At 36.0% G+C, this 20197-nt stretch overlaps 1 protein-coding gene across 1 annotated transcript in view; it reads left to right on the top strand.

Annotated features, from left to right (window-relative positions):
• SLC26A8 (solute carrier family 26 member 8) overlaps positions 1-20197 on the top strand; it is a 166274-nt gene that overhangs the window by 82266 nt on the left and 63811 nt on the right. The window contains exons 14-17 of the mRNA XM_044003389.1: positions 12772-12841; positions 13607-13699; positions 13800-13928; positions 18417-18809. Of these exons, the coding sequence (XP_043859324.1) occupies positions 12772-12841; positions 13607-13699; positions 13800-13928; positions 18417-18809 (685 nt within the window). The remainder of the gene's footprint in view (positions 1-12771; positions 12842-13606; positions 13700-13799; positions 13929-18416; positions 18810-20197) is intronic.

Raw genomic sequence — 20197 nt, 5'->3', positions numbered from 1 at the left:
TAAATTTGACTCAGTTCTCTATATATTTGAGAAATGAGGCATTTTTCAGAGATACTTATTACAAAATCCCCCCACCCCCCATTTTCTGCTTTCTTTCTAATCTTGGTTGCATTGGTTTTGTTTGTGCAAAAACTTTTTAATTTTACATCATCAAAATTATCCATTTTATGTTTGTAATGCTCTATATATTTTTTGGTCCCAAATTCATCCCTTATCCACAAATCTAACAGATAAACTATTCCATGCTCTCTTAATTTGCTTATGGCATCACCATTTATGTGTAAATCATGTACCCATTTTGACCTTATTTTAGTATACCGTGTGAGATGTTGGTATATACCTAGTTTCTGCCATACTGTTTTCCAGTTTCCCTAGCAATTTTTGTCAAATAATGAGTTTTTGTTCCAAAAGCTTATGGGGCAGCTAGGTGGTGCAGTGGATAAAGCACTGGCCTGGATTCAGGAGGACCTAAGTTCAAATCCAGCCTCAGACACTTGACACTTACTAGCTGTGTGACCCTGGGCAAGTCACTTAACCCTCATTGCCCTGGGGGAAAAAAAAAGCTTGGATCTTTATGTTTATCATATACTAAGTTACTATGGTCATTTACTAAAATATAATTTGTACCTAATCTATTCCACTGATTCACTACTCTTAGCCAGTACCAGATTGTTTTGATAATCGCTGCTTTATAATATAGTTTAAAGTCTAGTATAGGTAGATCACTTCTTTTGCTTTTTTTCCCCAATTGATTCCCTAGATATCCTTGAACTTTTGTTCTTCCACATGAATTTTGTTATTATTTCTTCTAGCTACATAAAATAATTATTTGATAACTTAATTAGTATGGCACTGAATAAATAGATTAATTAAGTAGAATTATCATTTTTATTATTGGCCAAGCCATGAGCAATCAATATTTTCCAGTTGCTTAGATATGACTTTGTTTTTGTGAGAAGTGTTTTATAGTTGTGTTCATATAGTTCTTGAGTTTGTCTTGATAGGTAGACTCCCAAATATTTTATATTATCTACGATTATTTTATATGGAATTTCTCTTTCTATCTCTTTGCTGCTGAACTTTTTTGGTAATATATAAAAATGCTAATGATTTAGGTGGGTTTATTTTATATCCTGCAATATTACTTTAAAAAGTAGTTTTTTAGCTGATTCTCTAGGATTTTCTAAGTATACTATCATATCATCTGCAAAGAGTGATAGTTTTGTTTCCTCATTGCCTGTTCTAATTTCCTTAATTTCTCTTCTTTTATTGCTATAGCTAACATTTCTAATACAACATTAAATAATAGAGGTGATAATAGGCATCATTGCTTACCCCTGATTGTACCGGGAAGGCCTATATTTTATCCCCATTACAAATAATGCTTGCTGATAGTTTTAGAGAAATATTACTTATCATTTTAAAGTAAGCTCCATTTATTCCTATGCTCTCTAGTGTTTTTTTGTTTGTTTGTTTGTTTTTTTTAGTGAGTCAATTGGGGTTAAGAGACTTGCCCAGGGTCACACAGCTAGTAAGTGTTAAGTGTCTGAGGCCAGATTTGAACTCAGGTACTCCTGACTCCAGGGCCGGTGCTCTATCCACTGCGCCACCTAGCTGCCCCTTCTAGTGTTTTTAATATGAATGGGTGCTATATTTTGGCAAAGACTTTTTCTGCATCTATTGAGATAATCATATGATTTCTGTTGGTTTTGTCAATATGGTATGATATGGTCAATTATGCTGATAGTTTTCTTCATATTGAACCAGGCATGCATTCCTGGGATAAATCCCACCTGTTCATAGTATGATATATTACTGTAGTCCCTTTGCTAATGTTTTATTTAAAATTTTTGCATCAATATTCATTAGGGAAATTGGTCTATAGTTTTCTTTCTCTGTTTTGGCTCTTCCTGGTTGGGGTATTTGGTAGGACTCCTTTGCCTATTTTTTTCCAAGTAGTTCTTATAGTATTGAGATTAATTGTTCTTTAAATGTTTGGTAGAATTCACTTGTGGATCCATTTGGTCCTCGGAATTTTTTCTTAGGAAGTTCATTGATGGCTTGTTCAATTTATTTTTCTAAGATTGGGTTATTTAAGTATTTTATTGCTTCTTCTTTTAATCTTGGTAATTTATATCATATTGTGGATATTCATTCAGTTCATTTAGATTATCAAATTTATTGGCATATAATTGGGTAAAATAACTCCCAACATTTCTCTTAATTTCCTCGTCATTGGTGGTGAGTTCACCTCTTTCATTTTTTTTTGTTGTTTTTTTGTTTTGTTTTAGGCAATGGGGGTTAAGTGACTTGCCCACGGTCACACAGCTAGTAAGTGTCAAGTGTCTGAGGTCAGATTTGAACTCAGGTCCTCCTGAATCCAGGGCCGGTGCTTTAACCACTGCGCCATCTAGCTGCCCCACCTCTTTCATTTTTAATACTAGTAATTTAGTTTTCTTCTTTCCTCTTTTAAATCAAATTATTTAATGGTCTATCTATTTTATTAGGGTTTTTTCATAAAAAGCAACTCCTAATTTTATTTATTAGTTCAATGCTTTTCTTACTTTCAATTTTATTAATCTCTTTGATTTTCAAAATTTCCAATTTGGTGTTTCATTGGGGATTTTTAATTTGTTCTTTTTCTAGTTTTTTTACTTCCATGCCCAATTAATTGATCTGCTTTTTCTCTCTATTTTATTTGTCTCTATTTTATTTTTTAAAAGTAATAAACATTTTTATTTATAGTTTTGAGTTCCAATTTTGATCCCTCCTTCTCTCCTTTCCCTCCCCCCTCCTTGAGACAGTAAGCAGATATGGATTATACATGTATGATTATGTAAAATATTACCATAATAGTCATTTTGTACAAGAAAACTTGAATACAAGAAAAAAATGAAAGTGAAAAATAGCATGCTTCAGTCTGTGTTCCGTCAGTATCAGTTCTTTTATGTTGTCCCCATGCTTAAAATGAGCTAATTAATTATTTTAACAGAGTGGTACATTTAATCTCTTTTAAAATTTTCTTTGGATATTCTTTTTGTTTCTTCCTTCTTATCTATATTTATATTTATCTATTTTTATATATTGTTTCCTCAAAAATTAAGAACATGGGCCTTTTCAATTTTTGTTTTTTTATTCAGAGAACCTAGTACAGTGTCTGGCATGTAGTAGCTGCTTATATAAATGATTCCTAATTGATTGATTTGCAAAAAACTTTCCTGATTCCTTCTCACATTTTTTTATATGTTATCAGGTGTCACTGTACATTAAGAAGACTGAGCTATCAATTACCCCTTAGTTTGGTCTACATAGCAACTCACTTCTGCTTTAAATGGGCAGAACTTCCTTTCAGTCCACTCTCCAATAGGGTATGATTTTCTCTTTTCAAAGCACTCTCTCACCCCCTCTAAGGGGACTTGATTTTGTTTTCAAGCCCAGAATGGGCTGAGAGCTTCTGTCTCCCAGGGGAAAGGTAGAAAAATGACTACTATCTTCCTCCATTCCAGGTTTTTTTGTTTGTTTCCATAGCTTACATCTCAAAGAAAAATTGCCCTAGTTATTATTCCCTTTCTCAGTTGTGTTCTATTCTTAAATATATTGCTTAAATCCATAGCCAGTTTACTCTGGCAAAATCCCAGTTGGATTTATTAAACTTTAATAATTTCAATCTACCTCCCTTCTAAGTTTGTTGCATCTCCCTACCCAATCTTACCCCTTGCATTGAAGTTAGCAAAATTTTCACAGATTCATATAGCTATCCAGATTTTTATATGTCATAGACATGTTGAAAAAAGTGAAAACTGCCACTTAAAGAGTTAACAGTCCTAAAGGAGCCTACTCTTCCTCTTAGGAAGGTGAGAAGGGAGAAGAAAGAGCAGGGATGTTTTACCTTTGGCCCCATCCTTTAGGGGAAGGGTAAGTAAAGGTGGAGAATAGATGAGGTAGATAAATGATAAATGATGACAGCATGGGAGGGAGGGAGGTTGCTCAATCTTCAAGTCTTATCAAAAACCTACTCTGGCTCCTCAGATAAATTCTGGCATACTCAGTAATGTCTTTCCTGTTTCCAGGGCTCCTCTCCATCCTCACTATCATAACATGAGTAACGCAGGTTTATTATTCAACAATTATTGATGGTTTTTCTTTTTTAAAATTAACTTGACAAATATCACAAACCTTACTAACTTCATAACAAAGCCTCTCTTCTGACATTTATCACTATTTTTATTTTGATATTCATTATTGACATATTTGTTTGAAGTATCAGTCTATAGTTTTCTTCCTTTGCTTTATTTCTCCCTGGTTTCAGTATCAGGAATATGTTTGTTTCAAAGAAAGAACTTAGTAGGATACCTTCTTTACTTGTTAATGCAAACAATTTTTTGTAATATTGGAGTTAATTGCTCTTTTAACACTTGAAATAATTCACTTGTTCATCCAACTGAGCCTAGGGTTTTTTCTTGGGAGATTCTTTATAACTTAAAATTTAAGTTCATTTTTTGAAAGGGAGTTACTTAAATTCTCTATTTTTTTGTTCTGTTAAACTGCATATTATTGTAAATATTCTTTCGTTTCACTTATCAGTTTCATTGGTATATATATTTCAGAAAAATAATTTCTAAAAATTTATTTGAATGAATGAAAAAAACATTTAATAGACACTTAATATGCACCAAGCACTGTTATGAATTTTTCTTCTAAGTTTTTGACATTAGCAGCTTGCTTTTCCTCTTTCTTTTTTTGTTCAAATGAGCTAAATATTTGTCTGTTTTTTAGTTTTTTAAAGACAACCTCCTAGTTTTATTTTACCAATTCTGTGAGGTATTTTTTTGTTTTGTTTTGTTTTGAATTTTGCTTACATTTTGGTTTTTCAGAACTTTTATTTTTGTATTTAGTTTGTTTTTTTTTATATTTGTTACCTCTTTTCGTTACATACCCAATTCATTGATCTATTTTTTTCTATTTTGTTGGTGAAATGTCTAGAGATAAATTTTCCCTTAACAACTGCTTTGATTATATCCTAAAAGTTTTAGTATATTGTCTCATAGTTATTACTTTCTTTGAGGAAATTACCCCTTGTTTCTACGATCTATTCTTTGACCCACCTATCCTTTAGGATTAGATTATTTAAGCTACATTTTAGTTTGAACTTTTCTTCAAATACCTTTTATTGATTATAATTTATATTGTATTGTGATCAATAAAGGAAATCTTTCATATTTCTGCTTTTCTGAATTTGCTTATGAGGTTTTTATGCCCTGGCTGATCCTCTGGTTTTTGTAAAGGTCCCATGCATTGCTAAGAAATATGAAAGTATTCTTTTCAATTCCCCTTCAACAATTACAGAACCAGCATTATCTCATTCTTCTAATATTCTCTGCAGATTTTTCACTTCTTTCAAGTTTATCTCCTTATTAGATTTATGTAGGCCTAAAAGGGATCTATTGAGTTTTATAGCTATTATATTTTTGCTATCTTACACTGTAATTCAATTAGTTTTTACTTCATGTATTTGTCATTTAGTACAAGTATCTTAAATATTGCCATTAATTCATTATCTATGATACCTTTAAGCATAATGAAGTTTCTCTTTTACCTATATCTCTTTTTACTGTCTTACTGTCATCTTGTCAGATAATATATTGCCACTCCAGTTTTTAAAAAATTCACCTGAAATATAATATATTCTGCTCTGATCCTTCATTTTATCTTTCTATAAAAATATTTCAAATGTATTTCTTACAAATAAAACATTATGGCATTCTGTGATTATCCTCTATTTTATGGGTGTTTATCCTATTCATATTCACCATTTAAATTATTGTATTTTCTCTCTATAATATAATCTTATACTTTTCTCTTTTTCCTTCCATACATCTCTGTTTACAAGAAAGGGTGAAAGAGAGGAATGGGATCAATACTAGTAAGCTATAATTGAAGTGGTCTGATTCCACTCCTCAGATCCTCCTCTCTTTTAACTAGTGCAGACCCCATCACTGATTCTTATACTTTCTTTCTCTCCTTTTAATCATTTCACCCTTCAAAATTTAAATAAATGTTAAACCTCCTTCCCTGGCTCTACCTGTTGTCTCTGTATTAAATTTAATGCATTTCTATATCAAACACGTTTTGTGCATTCATGCATCTGAGTGTGTATATGTGTATGTAGTGTGGGTGTGTGGGTGTGTGTGTGTATTTGTTTGTAAACACTTCTTTGCTGTAATCAGATGAGAGTGAGGTTGAAGAGATGTTTATTGCTTCCAACATGCATGTTCTGGAAGAGGTGTTTATATCCTTTTATATCTGTTTATATATTCTTTTTCACACACTAATTATGAGATTTCCTAAATTCCTTTCCATCTTATTCATTTCTACCTTACTCTGTTCCTCTTTCTCCTCCCCCTTCTCCCTCCTCTCAAAACCAATAAAAACAATCCCTATCCCCCTGGCACTATGTTTTTCTTTCTTTACTTCTCTGACTCTTGAAGAGAGTGGAATTCTGAAGGAGCACTTGTTTCTTCTTCCCTTATTCGAACACGAGTGCTTCATCATTTAGCAGCTTGAAGTTGCTTAAATCTATTTGTCTTTCTACTCCTACCCCCACCTCACCCTGTCTCCTGTGTTTGTTTCACAGATTGTATCCAATTCTGGTCTTTTCATCAGAAATGCTTTAAAGTACTCTATTCTCTTAAAGATATATTTTACACGTTTAGGAATTTTACCCCTGGTTGTAAGCCATGTAATTCTAGCTGTGCTTCCTTGGCATATGAACTGTTCGTTTCTTGCTTCCTGAAGTATTTCTTCTTTAAATTGGCAGCTCTTTATTTTGATTATGGCATTCTTAGGTGATAACAGTTTTTGGTCTCTTTTGGGAGATGAGCAGTTGAATCGTTGTATTTTCATTTTCCCATCTAGTTCTAATACTTCTGGAGAGTTTTCTTTTGTGATTTCTTGAAATGTGGCATCCAGATTTTTTGTTTGTTTGTTTGTTTGGCCATGGTTTTCAGAGAGTGATGATTTCTTTTTAAAATACATGTTCATTTTTTGTTTTTTATTTTCTATATATAACAAACATTGTCAAAGATGAGCATTGAACTCTGAAGAATAGAGAAAGGGGATTATGCACAAAGCCATCAATCCCTGTTACTTATAGTTTGCATTTTCTAACAAGGATATAAGGATGAATTTGGCATGTTAGTTACTGAGCTTTTCTGTTCATGTCTCATTCAGAACATCCTTTAATTCTTTTTGTGCCTTAAAAATGGTCACAGTGTTTTTTTATTCATCTACTTTTTTAAAGGGTTACTATAGCTATCTCTCCCTCCTAAATACTCCTCTTCTAAAAAAAATCCTTTCTTTTAAGCCATAAGCTTAGTCCAGAAAAACAAATACACACGTCAGCCATATCCAGAAATTTATATCTCAGCCTACCCTAGTCATCCCTCACCTCTCTGTCACGTAGTTTGTAACATTTGTAACACAATCAAATGAGTCTTATATCTTCCTTTCTCAAATTGTTTTCCAAGTTAGTTGTTTTTGACAATAAAAACTATACATAATTCTAATTTTTAATCCTTTGACTTTGTTCTAATATTTCTTGTTACCTCAAGGAATTATTGAGTTCTGTTTGCTCCATTCTCTTTGTTCAGGTTGTCTACACCAATTCTTATGCAAAGCTTTTACCTTCTGTTCTAAGATATTAAATTATCTTTCCAAATTTTCTCCTAAGAGCTCAAATTTAATTTTTTTATTTTTCACTTAATTTTTTCTACAGCTCATTTTCTTGCTGTGACTCTTAGTGTTCTGGTGTGTGTACTGCTCAACCTCTTTTCCCTATTTAGTGGAACACATACGATAATGCTCTAACAGGCCAAGACCAAGATCCCACTGCCTTTAGTCTGCATTTATGGGAACTCATAATGGCTTTAAACATCCTTGCCAGGTGTCTGCTCAGATTACCCACAGGTTTCAGACCCCATTACTGGAGCTTATGTTTTCTTCAGGGCCCTTTAATGTGTTCCAATTCAGTTCAACCCATTAATGAGAGATCTCACTATTTTTGAGCCAACACTCAAAGTGATGGATAGCAGTCTGTTCTGTAAAATATGTCTGCAGGAGAGTTAGGGAACAGAGGAAAAGGGTCAAGGTGCTTGTCTGGGCTTAAAACACTCTACACTCCACCCCACAATGTCTTCTCAGAGTTTCAGAGACCTAAACTATAGAAATCAAACCCTATGGCACCATCATGAAAGTTCTCTGAACTACTTGGGCTGGACAAGAACTGAGGAACAGAGGGATTGGGACAGGCTACTAGAACAAGCTGTCATAGGGGTGAGGGGGCCAGAGTTGCAACACTACACTAAATCTGAGAGAAAGAGTTCCTTATCCAGGGGTCAGTTCTGCTGTCTTGAAAGTCATTTCAGGCAGATACTTAGTCTGGAGAACTGTGTTTTGCTCAGCATGGGAGTAGGTTGAGACACTTTGAGATCCAACCTCCAAGGAAACCACCATCAGAGGGGAGGAGGTCAGAAAATTAGCAATAAGTGAAAATAAAGGGGAGGAAAAACTGAAATTACCAAAGATCTCAGGAAGAAGAAAACTCAAAGTCTCTGAACATAAGCAGGTAAATAAACTAGGAAAACATTACCAGAAGAAAGAAATATGGCTTCCAGAACTAGTAAACAAGGCCAAGCATCTATGAATAAATACTGTAAAATGAAGGCAAATGATCCAACCTTTGATCAGACAAAGGATTCTGTGCAATGTAAGAACATGAAACCACAGCATGCTGTTCCTGAGTGATTCAAAAGAGAAATGAGAATTATGAGAACAAAATTTATGACTTGCACAGTAAAAATTATAGGCAGAATAGAAAAACTGGAATCTGCAATGGCAAAACCCAAAAAGATAACAATAGATTGGGAATGTAAATACATGGAAGTAAAGGACAATCTAGAAGAAGAGAAACAAAAAAAAAATAACATTTTAAAAAGATATGCTCACTATCCAAGCAAAACCAATAACATTTTTAAAAACTAGACTCACTATCTGAGGAAAACAAATCGATTTTGAAGACAGGATGTATAGAGACAACCTATAGATCATAGATCTCTCAGAAGAACACAGCAGGATGAAAATCCTTAACATCATAATACAGAAAATAAAACTGTCCAGAACCTCTGAACATAGAAAATTAAATGCCATTTGAAAGCATTCATAGATCACCTCCAGAAAAAAAACCCAAGGCTACAAACTTTAAGACACATAGTAGTTAAATATAATAATTAATTTCAGAAATGCAAGTTCTATAAACAACCAGGAGAAACTTTAAAATACAAAGGAAAGGAAATTCAAATAACATAAGGACATGGACCACAAAATGCAAGAGGAGATGGAATGTGTTCTGAAAAGCAGTGGAGCTCAGGATGCAGCCCAAGTTGACCTACCTTGCAAATATAAGCTTAACCATAAATGAAAAAAGAAGGACATTAAATAATAAAGAGATATTTTAATATTATTAGAAAAAATAAACTAGATTGTTTATGTGTCAGATTTATGGGAAGGGGAAGAATTTAGGACCAAAGAAGATATAGAGAATAAAATTAAATGTAAATAGATCATTTTTATTATATAAAATTAAAAAGCTTTTCCACAACAAAACTAATGTAACCAAGATTACAAGGGAAGTAGAAAAATGGGAAAGAATTTTTTTGAAACATATCTCTGATAAAGGCTTCATTTCTCAAATATATAGAGAACTGAGTCAAAATTTATAAAATACAAAGTCATTGCCCAATTGATAAATGGTCAGAGGATATGAACAGGCAATTTTCAGACAAAGAAATCAAAGCTATCTATAATCATATGAAAAAATGCTCTAGGTCATTATTGATCAGAAAAATGCAATTAAAAGAAACTCTGAGGTATCACCTCACACCTATCAGAGTGGCAAATATAACAAAAATGGAAAATATTGGATGTTGGATGGGATGTGGGAAAGCTGGGACACTAATCCACTGTTGGTGGAGTTGTAAAAAGATCCAACCATTCTGGAGAGCATTTGGAATATTCCAAAGGGCTACAGAACTGTGCATACCCTTTGATCCAGCAATATCACTGCTAGGTTTATATCCCAAAGACAGCCCCCAAAGAGAAAGAGACCTATTTGTACAAAAATATTCATAGCAGCTCTTTTTGTGGTGGCTAAGAATTGGAAGTCAAAGGAATGCCTATCAATTGGAGAATGGCTAAACAAGCTGTGGTATATGATGGTGATGGAATATTATTATGCTATAAGAAATGACAAGCAGGATGACTTCAGAAAAACCTGGAAAGACATGTATGAAATGATGTACAGTAAAGTGAGCAGAACCAAGAACCAACATTGCGCACAAAGACAGCAATATTGTTTGATGAAGAATTGTGAATGACCACTTTTCTCAACAGTGTGATGATCCAAGACAATCCCAAAGGACTATTGATGAAACATACTATCCACCTCCAAAGAAAGAACTGATATTGATGGAACATGCTATTTTTCACTTTCTTTCATTTTTTTCTTTTAATCAAGTTTTCTTGTACAAAATGATAAATATGGTAATGTTTTACATAATCACACATGTATAATCCAAATATGATTGAGGGAGGGAAAGAGAGATAAAAATTGGAACCCAAAACTATAAAGAAAAAAGTTTATTATTAAAAAAAAAGAAAGAAAACCAGACCAAAAGAGACTATTTGCTTCTCAAACACCCCAGACAATAGAAATGTGGGAGGAGTGAACAAATGCAACAGCCAAAGATAGCAAGAGTAACAGTGTGACAGTAGAGAGCTGGATAGAGACTTCTTTCTAAATATTTATAAAGAGACAGCCACGAAGGCAGAAGTTAAGTAGACATAACAGTAAAGAAGGGTATTATGGACATAACCTGGCAACACCCTGCCTACAGATGAATCAGTGTTTTTTGTGGGACATTACAAAATGGGAGAGTGATTGAAAGAAGGGATAAGGGAGCAAGAGGATAGAGGAGAATGTGTGATGTTCCCAGATCAAATCAAGAGATACCAATGAAGGAAAGGTGACCCCTGTGGTGTCAGTAAGAGAAGAACCTACAGGGTAGTGGGTGAAGAAGAAGGAGGAAAGGATTAAAAAGAAGGGGGAATAAGGGAGGCCTTGCTTTTCTAGTGGGAGAGAATTCCACTGATGAATGCTTTTTTGGATAAAGAGCTATTCTATGAAAGGATATAGGAACCTTTGTGCAAATTGTGATCTGGGAGATTTGGTGCTTAAACAAGACCACTAAGGGGCAGCTAGGTGGCGCAGTGGATAGAGCACCAGCCCTGGAGTCAGGAGTACCTGAGTTCAAATCCGGCCTCAGACACTTAACACTTACTAGCTCTGTGACCCTGGGCAAGTCACTTAAACCCCAATTACCTCAACTTAAAAAAAAAAGGACCACTAACTCAGAAAGGGGAAGAGTTGGAACTCCTAGAGGCAGTGGCACTGGGAGAGTAGGAAGCCATGAACCTATGGAGGAGATTTTGAGGAAAGTGGAGAAAAAGAGTAACCATGAGAGACAGTGTTCGATGGTAGACTGCATAGTCAGGGAACATGACAAGAGGAAGGGGATGTGTCCTACCCATGGCGTAGTATCTTCTTGTTACCTGTAGGCATTTTGTTCTGGGAGTGAGGCACAGTGGGAAAAGGGGAATCTGTGGTACAAACTCTACAAGCCATAGGGGAGGCCAGGAATGGATACCTTGGAAGTTTTGATTCTATGAGGAACATAGAAAACAGACACTTGATAAATCAGAGCCGTGAACTAGAGCAGGGCTTCTTAAACTTTTTCCATTTGCAATCTCCTTTCACCCAAGAAATTTTTACACAACCCCTGGTATATAGGTATATAAAATAGGTATATATAACCTTTTACTGTTGCCAATTTTTTCATGACCTCCCCACATTCAGTTACATGACCCCCATCTGGAATCACAACCCACACATTAAGAAGCTAGAAATGAGAGTAGTCAAGTTCTGTAATAAACCTCACTGGATTTTAAATTCCTTTCTTTGTCTGGATTCATAATTTTAAAATTGATAGCATTAAAGATAGCTAGTAGAAAGTGTGCTGGAGGGGGCAGCTAGGTGGCGCAGTGGATAAAGCACCACCCCTGAATTCAGGAGGACCTGAGTTCAAATTTGACCTCAGACACTTGACACTTACTAGCTATGTGACTCTGGGAAAGTCGCTTAACCCTCATTGCCCCGCCCCCCCCCCAAAAAAAACGAAAGAAAGAAGGAAAGAAGGAAAGAAAGAAAAAGTTCAGAAAGTGTGTTTAAATTCAATCCCAGTCATTTGGTAGCTCTGTGACCCTGAGCAAAGTATTTAATATTTTTCAGTAATTTCCTCTTCTGTAAAAGGGGAGCAATAATAGTTCTGATCCCCAGAATTGTGACAATCCAAGGAGATTTTATATGTATGTATACATTACTGTGTATAAAATAATGTATGTTTTGTATATGCATAAATTTATTATTACTTTAAAATTTGCTATTATACTCATATTTAAATAACCACAATTTTATGAAGCTAATAACTACACCTCTGAAATGAAAAAACAAACTAACAACACTAAAAGAGGTAAAATTGTGTTTATACATATACACAGAGAGAAGAAAGGGAAATTTTCAAACCTTACCTAGTATGACAAATGGCTCTAGAACCAAATCAAAGAAACTGCTCCCTAAAGACATATGACATTTCATTTCAGGGCTAACATTCTTGTCCTGGGACAGATCCCTAACACCAACATTTACAGAAGCTTTACTGACTACCGAGAGGTAAGAAGCCAAACCAATCATCTTCCCCTCTATTTTTCTCTTTTGTGGGACTGATAACTTGCTCTTCCTGGAAACTTATGCAATATCATAGCAAGTAAAAATAGCAGGAGTCCACAGAAGTAAAAAAGGAGACAGGAGGGGCAGCTAGGTGGCATAGTGGATAGAGCAACAGCCCTGGAGTCAGGAGTACCTGAGTTCAAATCCGGCCTCAGACACTTAACACTTACTAGCTGTGTGACCCTGGGCAAGTCACTTAACCCCAATTGCCTCACAAAAAAAAAAAAAAGGAGACAGGAGTATCCCTAAGTTAATGCAATCATTTAAAACTAATTGATCAATAGAGCAATGAAGAAAAAGAGGTAAGAGTAAGAAAGAGAATGAAAAAGAGGAAGGAAAGGAAGAAAAGAATGGAAGTAGGGAAGGGTGGAAGAGGGCCAAGAAAGGAGAAAAAAAAGGATGGAGGAGGGAATGAAGAAAGAAGGAATTTTAGTGGTTCACAATAAAATAATAAAATCAGTATACTGAAAATTTGAGCAGCCTGGTAGTTTTATTAAATAATATACAAAGCTGTGTTTTTACCTACTAGCTTTAGAATACTGTAAATTTATATCAAAAGAGTTGATCTGTTGAGAATCTCAGCTCTAACTTTAGCTTTTTCCTATGATGGAGAAAAAAAAAAAGAAAGACTTCCCCGGGGGCTACATCTGATGTTCTAGTCCTGAAAGAGCTGAGAAATCTTCTCAGTTTTAAGATTTTGTCTTCCAGGCTGTGTACATTCCAGGGGTAAAAATTTTCCAGTTCTGCACCTCCATCACTTTTGTAAATGTTGAGGAAATCAAACAGATGCTGTTAAAAGAGGTAATTACAGCTCTTCCCCACCTACCCATCTCCATATCTTCCACTTTCTCTCCACCACCTTGTCTTTCTTCTCAGTTTGATATTCCTCTCATCTTTTCAGGTGGATCTGAAAAGTGTGCCTCTTACTGATGAAGATCTGAGAAACTTGTTCAATGACAACAGGTCTGAAATGGGAGACGAACCTTTGAAGTGTGCCTGTAACTGTGATGAGCCAGAGCCACCCCCCAGGGTTAGAGACCCTTCTCCTTTTCTCTTCTTTTCTTCACTTCATCAAGAACTTCACTAATAGTTTCTCGAGAATCCTACTTTGCTTGGGGTTTGTAATGTGATCTTGAGTAAGGTACTTAGATGAGGTTTGGACAGTTAGAAGGTGAAGTTTTTCCATAAGTGTGTACATAGGCATTTCAGATCTGAAGCTAGCTCTCATTGGATTTATAGGTACCTGAAAGTGGAAAAGGATTTTTTGGAACAAGTGAGTCTCCTACATCATATTTTAATATAACAAGTTTCCCTAAGACAGATAGATATTTTACTTAGCCAGAGAACATAATTGTAACTTCAAAAGCAGTTTGTTTCTTCAGTAAAAAATTTCTGTGGTTGGATATCTGCGTTCCAGTCATTGCCCATCTTTGGATCTCTGAATTTCTTATATTAAAGTGGCTCTTAAAGATTGTTTTTTTCTCCCGTCTAAAGCAATGAGAAAAATGAATAGAGTTCTTAGGAATCTGTCACAGTCCCTACAACTTCTGTTCCTCATCCAGTCATAGTATTATTGAGAGTAATTAGTGGAATATATATGAAAGACCTATTCTAGACAATGAGTTTAGTCATTTTACCTGATTGCTGTATTAGCTTATGGAAATAATAAGTTATTATTTAATGCCAAGACACACCTTTCTTCCCTGGGTAGGGCTGCTCCTCTTCCACTATTGAAGCTCTAAGCATTCTTCCAGGGAATAAATAACATGCATTCTGAGAGTGGCTACATTATCCACGTACACAGATCTACTCTCTCCTACCACATACACATGCTCCATTCCTACTCTTGACACAGATTTACATAAACGTATACTCTGTCTTTTTCATACATTGCACTGTGACTCATTTTCATACACACTCTTCTAAAGTATCAGCACTACTGAAGTTCCTCAAAATATCCTCTGGGCTCCTCTCCATGGATATTTTCGTCACAAAAACAAAATAGCTACAGCAGGTCATGTTTATTCAAAAGTTGTCCTTCATTCCTTCCCTCCTTGTATTCATATGTTGGACAACACATACATATAGCCTCTGTTAATGAGTAGCACATTGAGTGCTCAGCACCATGTGCTAGCACTTTCAAAAAATCTCCTCAAAAGTATGTTTTGCTCCCTGCCCAAAAGCATCCAAAATGCTGGTTAAAGAGCCAAGAATACCATATTCATGTTAACATATGAAGTAATGAGTAAATAATATAATGCAGTATGTAATTAGCACTACATTATAGAGCATAGTGTACAAAAAATTAATTATTAATAACTATAACTAACCTGGAAAATTATATATAATTGGATTTATGAAAAATTATGATTATATGAAAAATGATAAATTTAGAAAAATTATAATTGGGCCATAAATCCCTTCATGGTTGCCATTCAAATGTAAAAATATTTTGTTAACTAGTGCTAATTTGGGGGCAGAAGCCAACTGGAGGACTTTTGACTATTTGGCTATCTGACTTCGTTAATTTAATGTGGGCCGTTTATAAAGTTCCACCACACTGCTCCACTCCCAAATTAATAAGCACAGGATTAAGAAGCCTCTTAACTAAATAATCCAAGCAGAGTTTATTTATGAGATACTGTTGAAAATTAGGAATACAGGGAAATAAAGTACAACCTGACTGCTTTCCTGTGGTCTCTTTCCACTGCGTCTCTTTCCCACCTGCTGCACCTTGAACTTCTTGAATACAATAAGTGCCTTAGCAGCCTCCGGCCTCAGGGCACGTTACACTTTCCCTGGTTTGTATTAAGGCCTGTAACCTTGTCAGCCCTGTCTCTCCTTTTCCAAACCGAACTCTCCTCCGTCCTTGTCCGCGCTCCCCTCTAGTCTTTCTAGTCCATTCTCTTCTAGTCAACCCCCCCTCCTAGTCCATCCTCCCTCCTTGCTCCTCCTTTTCATCCGCCTTCCTTCTTTTCCTATCTAACTCCCAGGTCTATATATACCTTTTCTTCTCTCCACTCAAATCTTGGGGCTTCCTTCGCCCCCACAGACCAAGCTAATCCACCAGCCAGAGCTGCAGCTGGGGGGGGAGGGGGTGTACTCTCGAGCCTCATGCCTCAGCACAGGCTATCCTTCAGATAGCTTCGCTCGGGTCGGAAGGAGCTGGGGGCTTTTTTTTCCCCCAGCTGTCTGAACTGGCATCTTGTATAGCCCATGGGCCTTTTTCTCCTCAGCTGAAGCTGAGGAGGAGGGGGAGAGACCCTGAAGGCCTAAGGCTTTCTAATCTCAGCCTAAAGGTAGGGTCCCCAAATCAAAATAAATTTCCACAGTAGCTATAATTTAGGCTTTCAGAGAAGGGGAAATCATTGTGAGCTAGAGTTAGTCAGAAAATCCTTCATGGAAGAGTTGGGACTGGATTTGTGAAGATGAGATAATAAATAAATAGGGAAAAGGGTCAGAATGCCCTTTCAGGGAGGAAAATAAAATGAACAAATGCCCGAAGGTCGATCTGAGTATGGCATGTTTCTGGTACAGGGAGGAGTTTGACATGACTGAAGCAGAATATTCCATTCAGGAAGCAGTAAGAAATAAAATGAAGAGAGTTAGGGAAAGCTTCATTATGGAAGTCCTTACCAAAAGGTGGAGGAGTTTCTACTTGATGTGGTAGAGCATAAAAATGATAATGATAATAGCTAGCATTTGTATACCACTTTCACGTCTGTAAAGCTCTTTGCCCATATTATCCCATTTAATCCTCACCTGTCAGTTGTTATTATTAGCCTCATTTTTCAGATAAAAAAACTAAGACTCAGGGAGGGTAAGTGACTTGCCCAGGTCACACAACCAGTTAAGTGTTTGAGGTAGGATTTGAACTCAGATCTTCCCAACTCCAAGAACAGTACTCAATCCACTATACTACCTAGCTGTCTCTATAAAGTCATTGCTAATTTCTGAGCATCCTTTGACTCTTCTTGGAATGCCCCTTCTCCTTCTCAATTGCCTAAATGTACTTCCCTTTCTTCAAAGCCCAATTCAAGGCCTACCTCTTCTACCAAACCATCATTGACCACACCAAGCTTCCAAAATCACTATGTACTCCAAGGCCCCGTGGCATTTGTTATGTGTATCACTCATTTATTACCCAGTATATGCTAGCTTGTTTCTTCATTTATATTTCTAGGTTTATTCCCATCTCCCTTAATTAGAACATGAACTCCTCCAGGGGAGTGACAGTCTCTTAATTTTCTTGTGTCCTCAATGCCTAACACACAGTAGGAAAATCAATTTGGCAGAGATAAAATTATACAGAAGAGATCAGAGGTATCAAAGCAATTTGTTAAGAGGCCACTGCAGTAGCAAACATAAAGGGATATGGGCACCCAAACTGAAGTTGGACAACGGGATGGATACCATTTTGAGGAAAAATTGATAGGAGCTGCTTTTTTATTGTGATTATAGATTTAGAACTAGGAGAGACTTTAGAGATCACCAAATCTAACCCCTTCGTTTTATGGATGAGGACACTGAGCCACAGAAGGGTTAAGTGACTTGGCCAGAGTGGCACAGCTATTAAGTGTCTCAGGAAGACTATCCTGATTCCAAGTCCATTACTCAATCCTGGGGGCAGCTAGGTGGCGCAGTGGATAAAGCACCGGCCCTGGATTCAGGAGGACCTGAGTTCAAATCGGGCCTCAGATACTTGACACTTACTAGCTGTATGACCCTGGGCAAATCACTTAACCCCCAGTGCCCCACCCAAAAAAACCCAAACAAACAAAAACAAACAAACAAGCAAAAAAACATTGTCCTACTTAAAAGATATAGTCAAAGATTATTTCAAATCTTGAGTGAATAGGAAAATGAATGAAATGGATAATCCATCTTAGAAATATAAAACTCCATGGAACATAAATACATTTTAGGAAAAAAAAAAACGGAAATGCATTGTAGGAGACTTAATTAGATGATTAAATAGGGGGTTTTCCTGAATTTAGTTAATTCTAACATGTACATAACCAAAGGCTACACTTTCTATGCATAGAAGGAAGTTGGAAGAGTGAGCCTTTCAGGAAAAGGGATGGATAGGTTCAGTTTTGTATATGTTGAAATTGAGGTGACCCTGGGACATATGCAAACTAGCAGGATGCATTGGAAAGAGCCCTGGATTTGGAGTCAGAGGAACTGGGTTAGATCACAGATGTCCTACTTAATTCTTGTGGGCAAATCACTTTCTGGGCCTCAGTTTCTTCATTTGTAAAGTAAAGGTGTTGGACTAGATGTCTTCTGAGTTCCCTCCCAGACCTAAATGATCCTATGATCTAAGTAGGCATATCTAGTACATAATCTAGAAAGACTTTTTGAAGAAAGGAAGATTTGAGAATAGTTTGGAATAAAGAAAGGATGACCTGACAGATAAAATAGTAGATTCTGCCAGCTTCTTTGCTCCGGGTACAACCACCCTTTATGAGTTTAATTTCTGTCTCTTTTACATATTGTTCCTTTATTCTTGTCCCAGATTGCTTATACGGAACACCTCGAGAACAGATCGGAAAGTGATGAATCTTCCATTGACCTGCTCCATTGCTCACGAGCTGAAGGGGCCTTCATGAGCCACAGTATGTCTGAAGATCAGTTGATGGGCCATAACAATTTAAGACACCTAAATTCAAAGAATGAAGAAGTAGAGAAGGTCTGGGTTCCCAGCCATACCACAATAAACAGTTCTGGAGTTCAACTGTTAATGGATTCACCATCAAACAATGAACAGGGTGAATGTCATCATAGGGGCAAACATGACCCTGGCAAGCATAGTTCTGATGTGTCTTTTATATCAACTGTCCATACTATCATCCTGGATTTCACCATGGTGAATTTTGTGGATATAAAAGCTACACAAGTAATAAGACAGGTAAGTGATTCATAAAGAAGCTTTAGCAACAGCCCTACCCATTGTTTATTCTTAATCTGAGACTGCTGCTATCTTTGCTAGTCATTTATTTCTTATTATTAGATCGCCATTTTTTCAGAGTTCAACCAAAATATAAAGAAAAATAAGCACAAAGCATGTAACACTATGAAAAATTGAACTGGTGCATCAACTTGACATCTAAGTATTCATATTCACCGATGTTTTCTTAGAACCAAATTTCTCTGTATAAAAATTGTAATTCTCTAGAAAAGCCATGTTTCGGCCAATCTTGATTATGTAAACCAGAAAACTCCAATGACTTTTATAGTCACATTTTAGGGAGAAAGACTGGGTTACCCTATCTCACTTATGCTATAAGTACAGGGGCTACTCATGGGGGTCATTGCTGATCAACTTGATCAGTTGATCAACACTTGAGCTTTTTGACTTGCTCCTATCTGGGCCAGTTCACCCCTTTTTGAGGCAACCTAGTAACTTATCCCTGACTTACCACCTCCATTCCTGAGAGCTTACCATATTAATGTTGATGTTAGGGGAAGATATTGAGTAAGCATACCTCACTGTAGTTCATAACTCTGGAGCTCAAGATCCCTGCTATCTGGGATCACAAGTGTGTGCTGTCACATCTAGCTGTTTTCCACACAACTAGATTAACAGAAGAAAAAGATGTATTGAGTTTCTATTGGATAGGATGATCTAAAATAAATAGAAGGCCCTGCTCCTTCCTAGAGTTTATAATCTAGCTGGAGAAACAAAATATTCACCTGTGAAACAATTTATAATCACTTATAAAACAACATATAGAATTATAAAACGTAAAGCTGGACATCATCTGGTCTAATCTCAGTTTACAGATAAGAAACTGAATCTCAGAAGAGAAATGAATTACTATCATCGATGTAATAGTGGCAGAGCTAGGACTAAGACCCATGTCTCCTGAGTCCTGGTCTAGTATTCTTCCTGTTATCCAGCACTCACTCTCAAGTAGTACAAATTTTTTAACAAATTGATACAGGTACTTACAAACTGAGGATGTAATGATGTAGAATAGAGGAGTGATCAACCCAGGATAGAATGTATCATGGAAGTCTCTCTAAAGAACAAAATTTTGAGTCACATTTTAAAAGAAGAGAGGAATATGAACTTGTTTATGTGTGTGTGTGTTTCTCTGTGTGTGTGCGTGTATGTGCATAGACAATGCCAAAAGGGAAAATGGCATTCATAAATACATATAATAAAAAAATAAGTAAATTGGGTGTAGATCAGTTTGACTGAAGTAAAAAGTATATGGAAGGGTGAGTTAGTGAAGTTAGTGAGCATTGGTCTTAGAAGAGTGAAAGGAGGAAGGAAAGGCTTAAAAGTTCAGT

Source organism: Dromiciops gliroides, chromosome 4, assembly GCF_019393635.1.
Source record: "Dromiciops gliroides isolate mDroGli1 chromosome 4, mDroGli1.pri, whole genome shotgun sequence".
Classification (NCBI taxonomy): Eukaryota; Metazoa; Chordata; class Mammalia; order Microbiotheria; family Microbiotheriidae; genus Dromiciops; species Dromiciops gliroides.
Note: the sequence above shows the minus strand (reverse complement) of the source record. Positions and strands in the feature narration are given on the sequence as shown.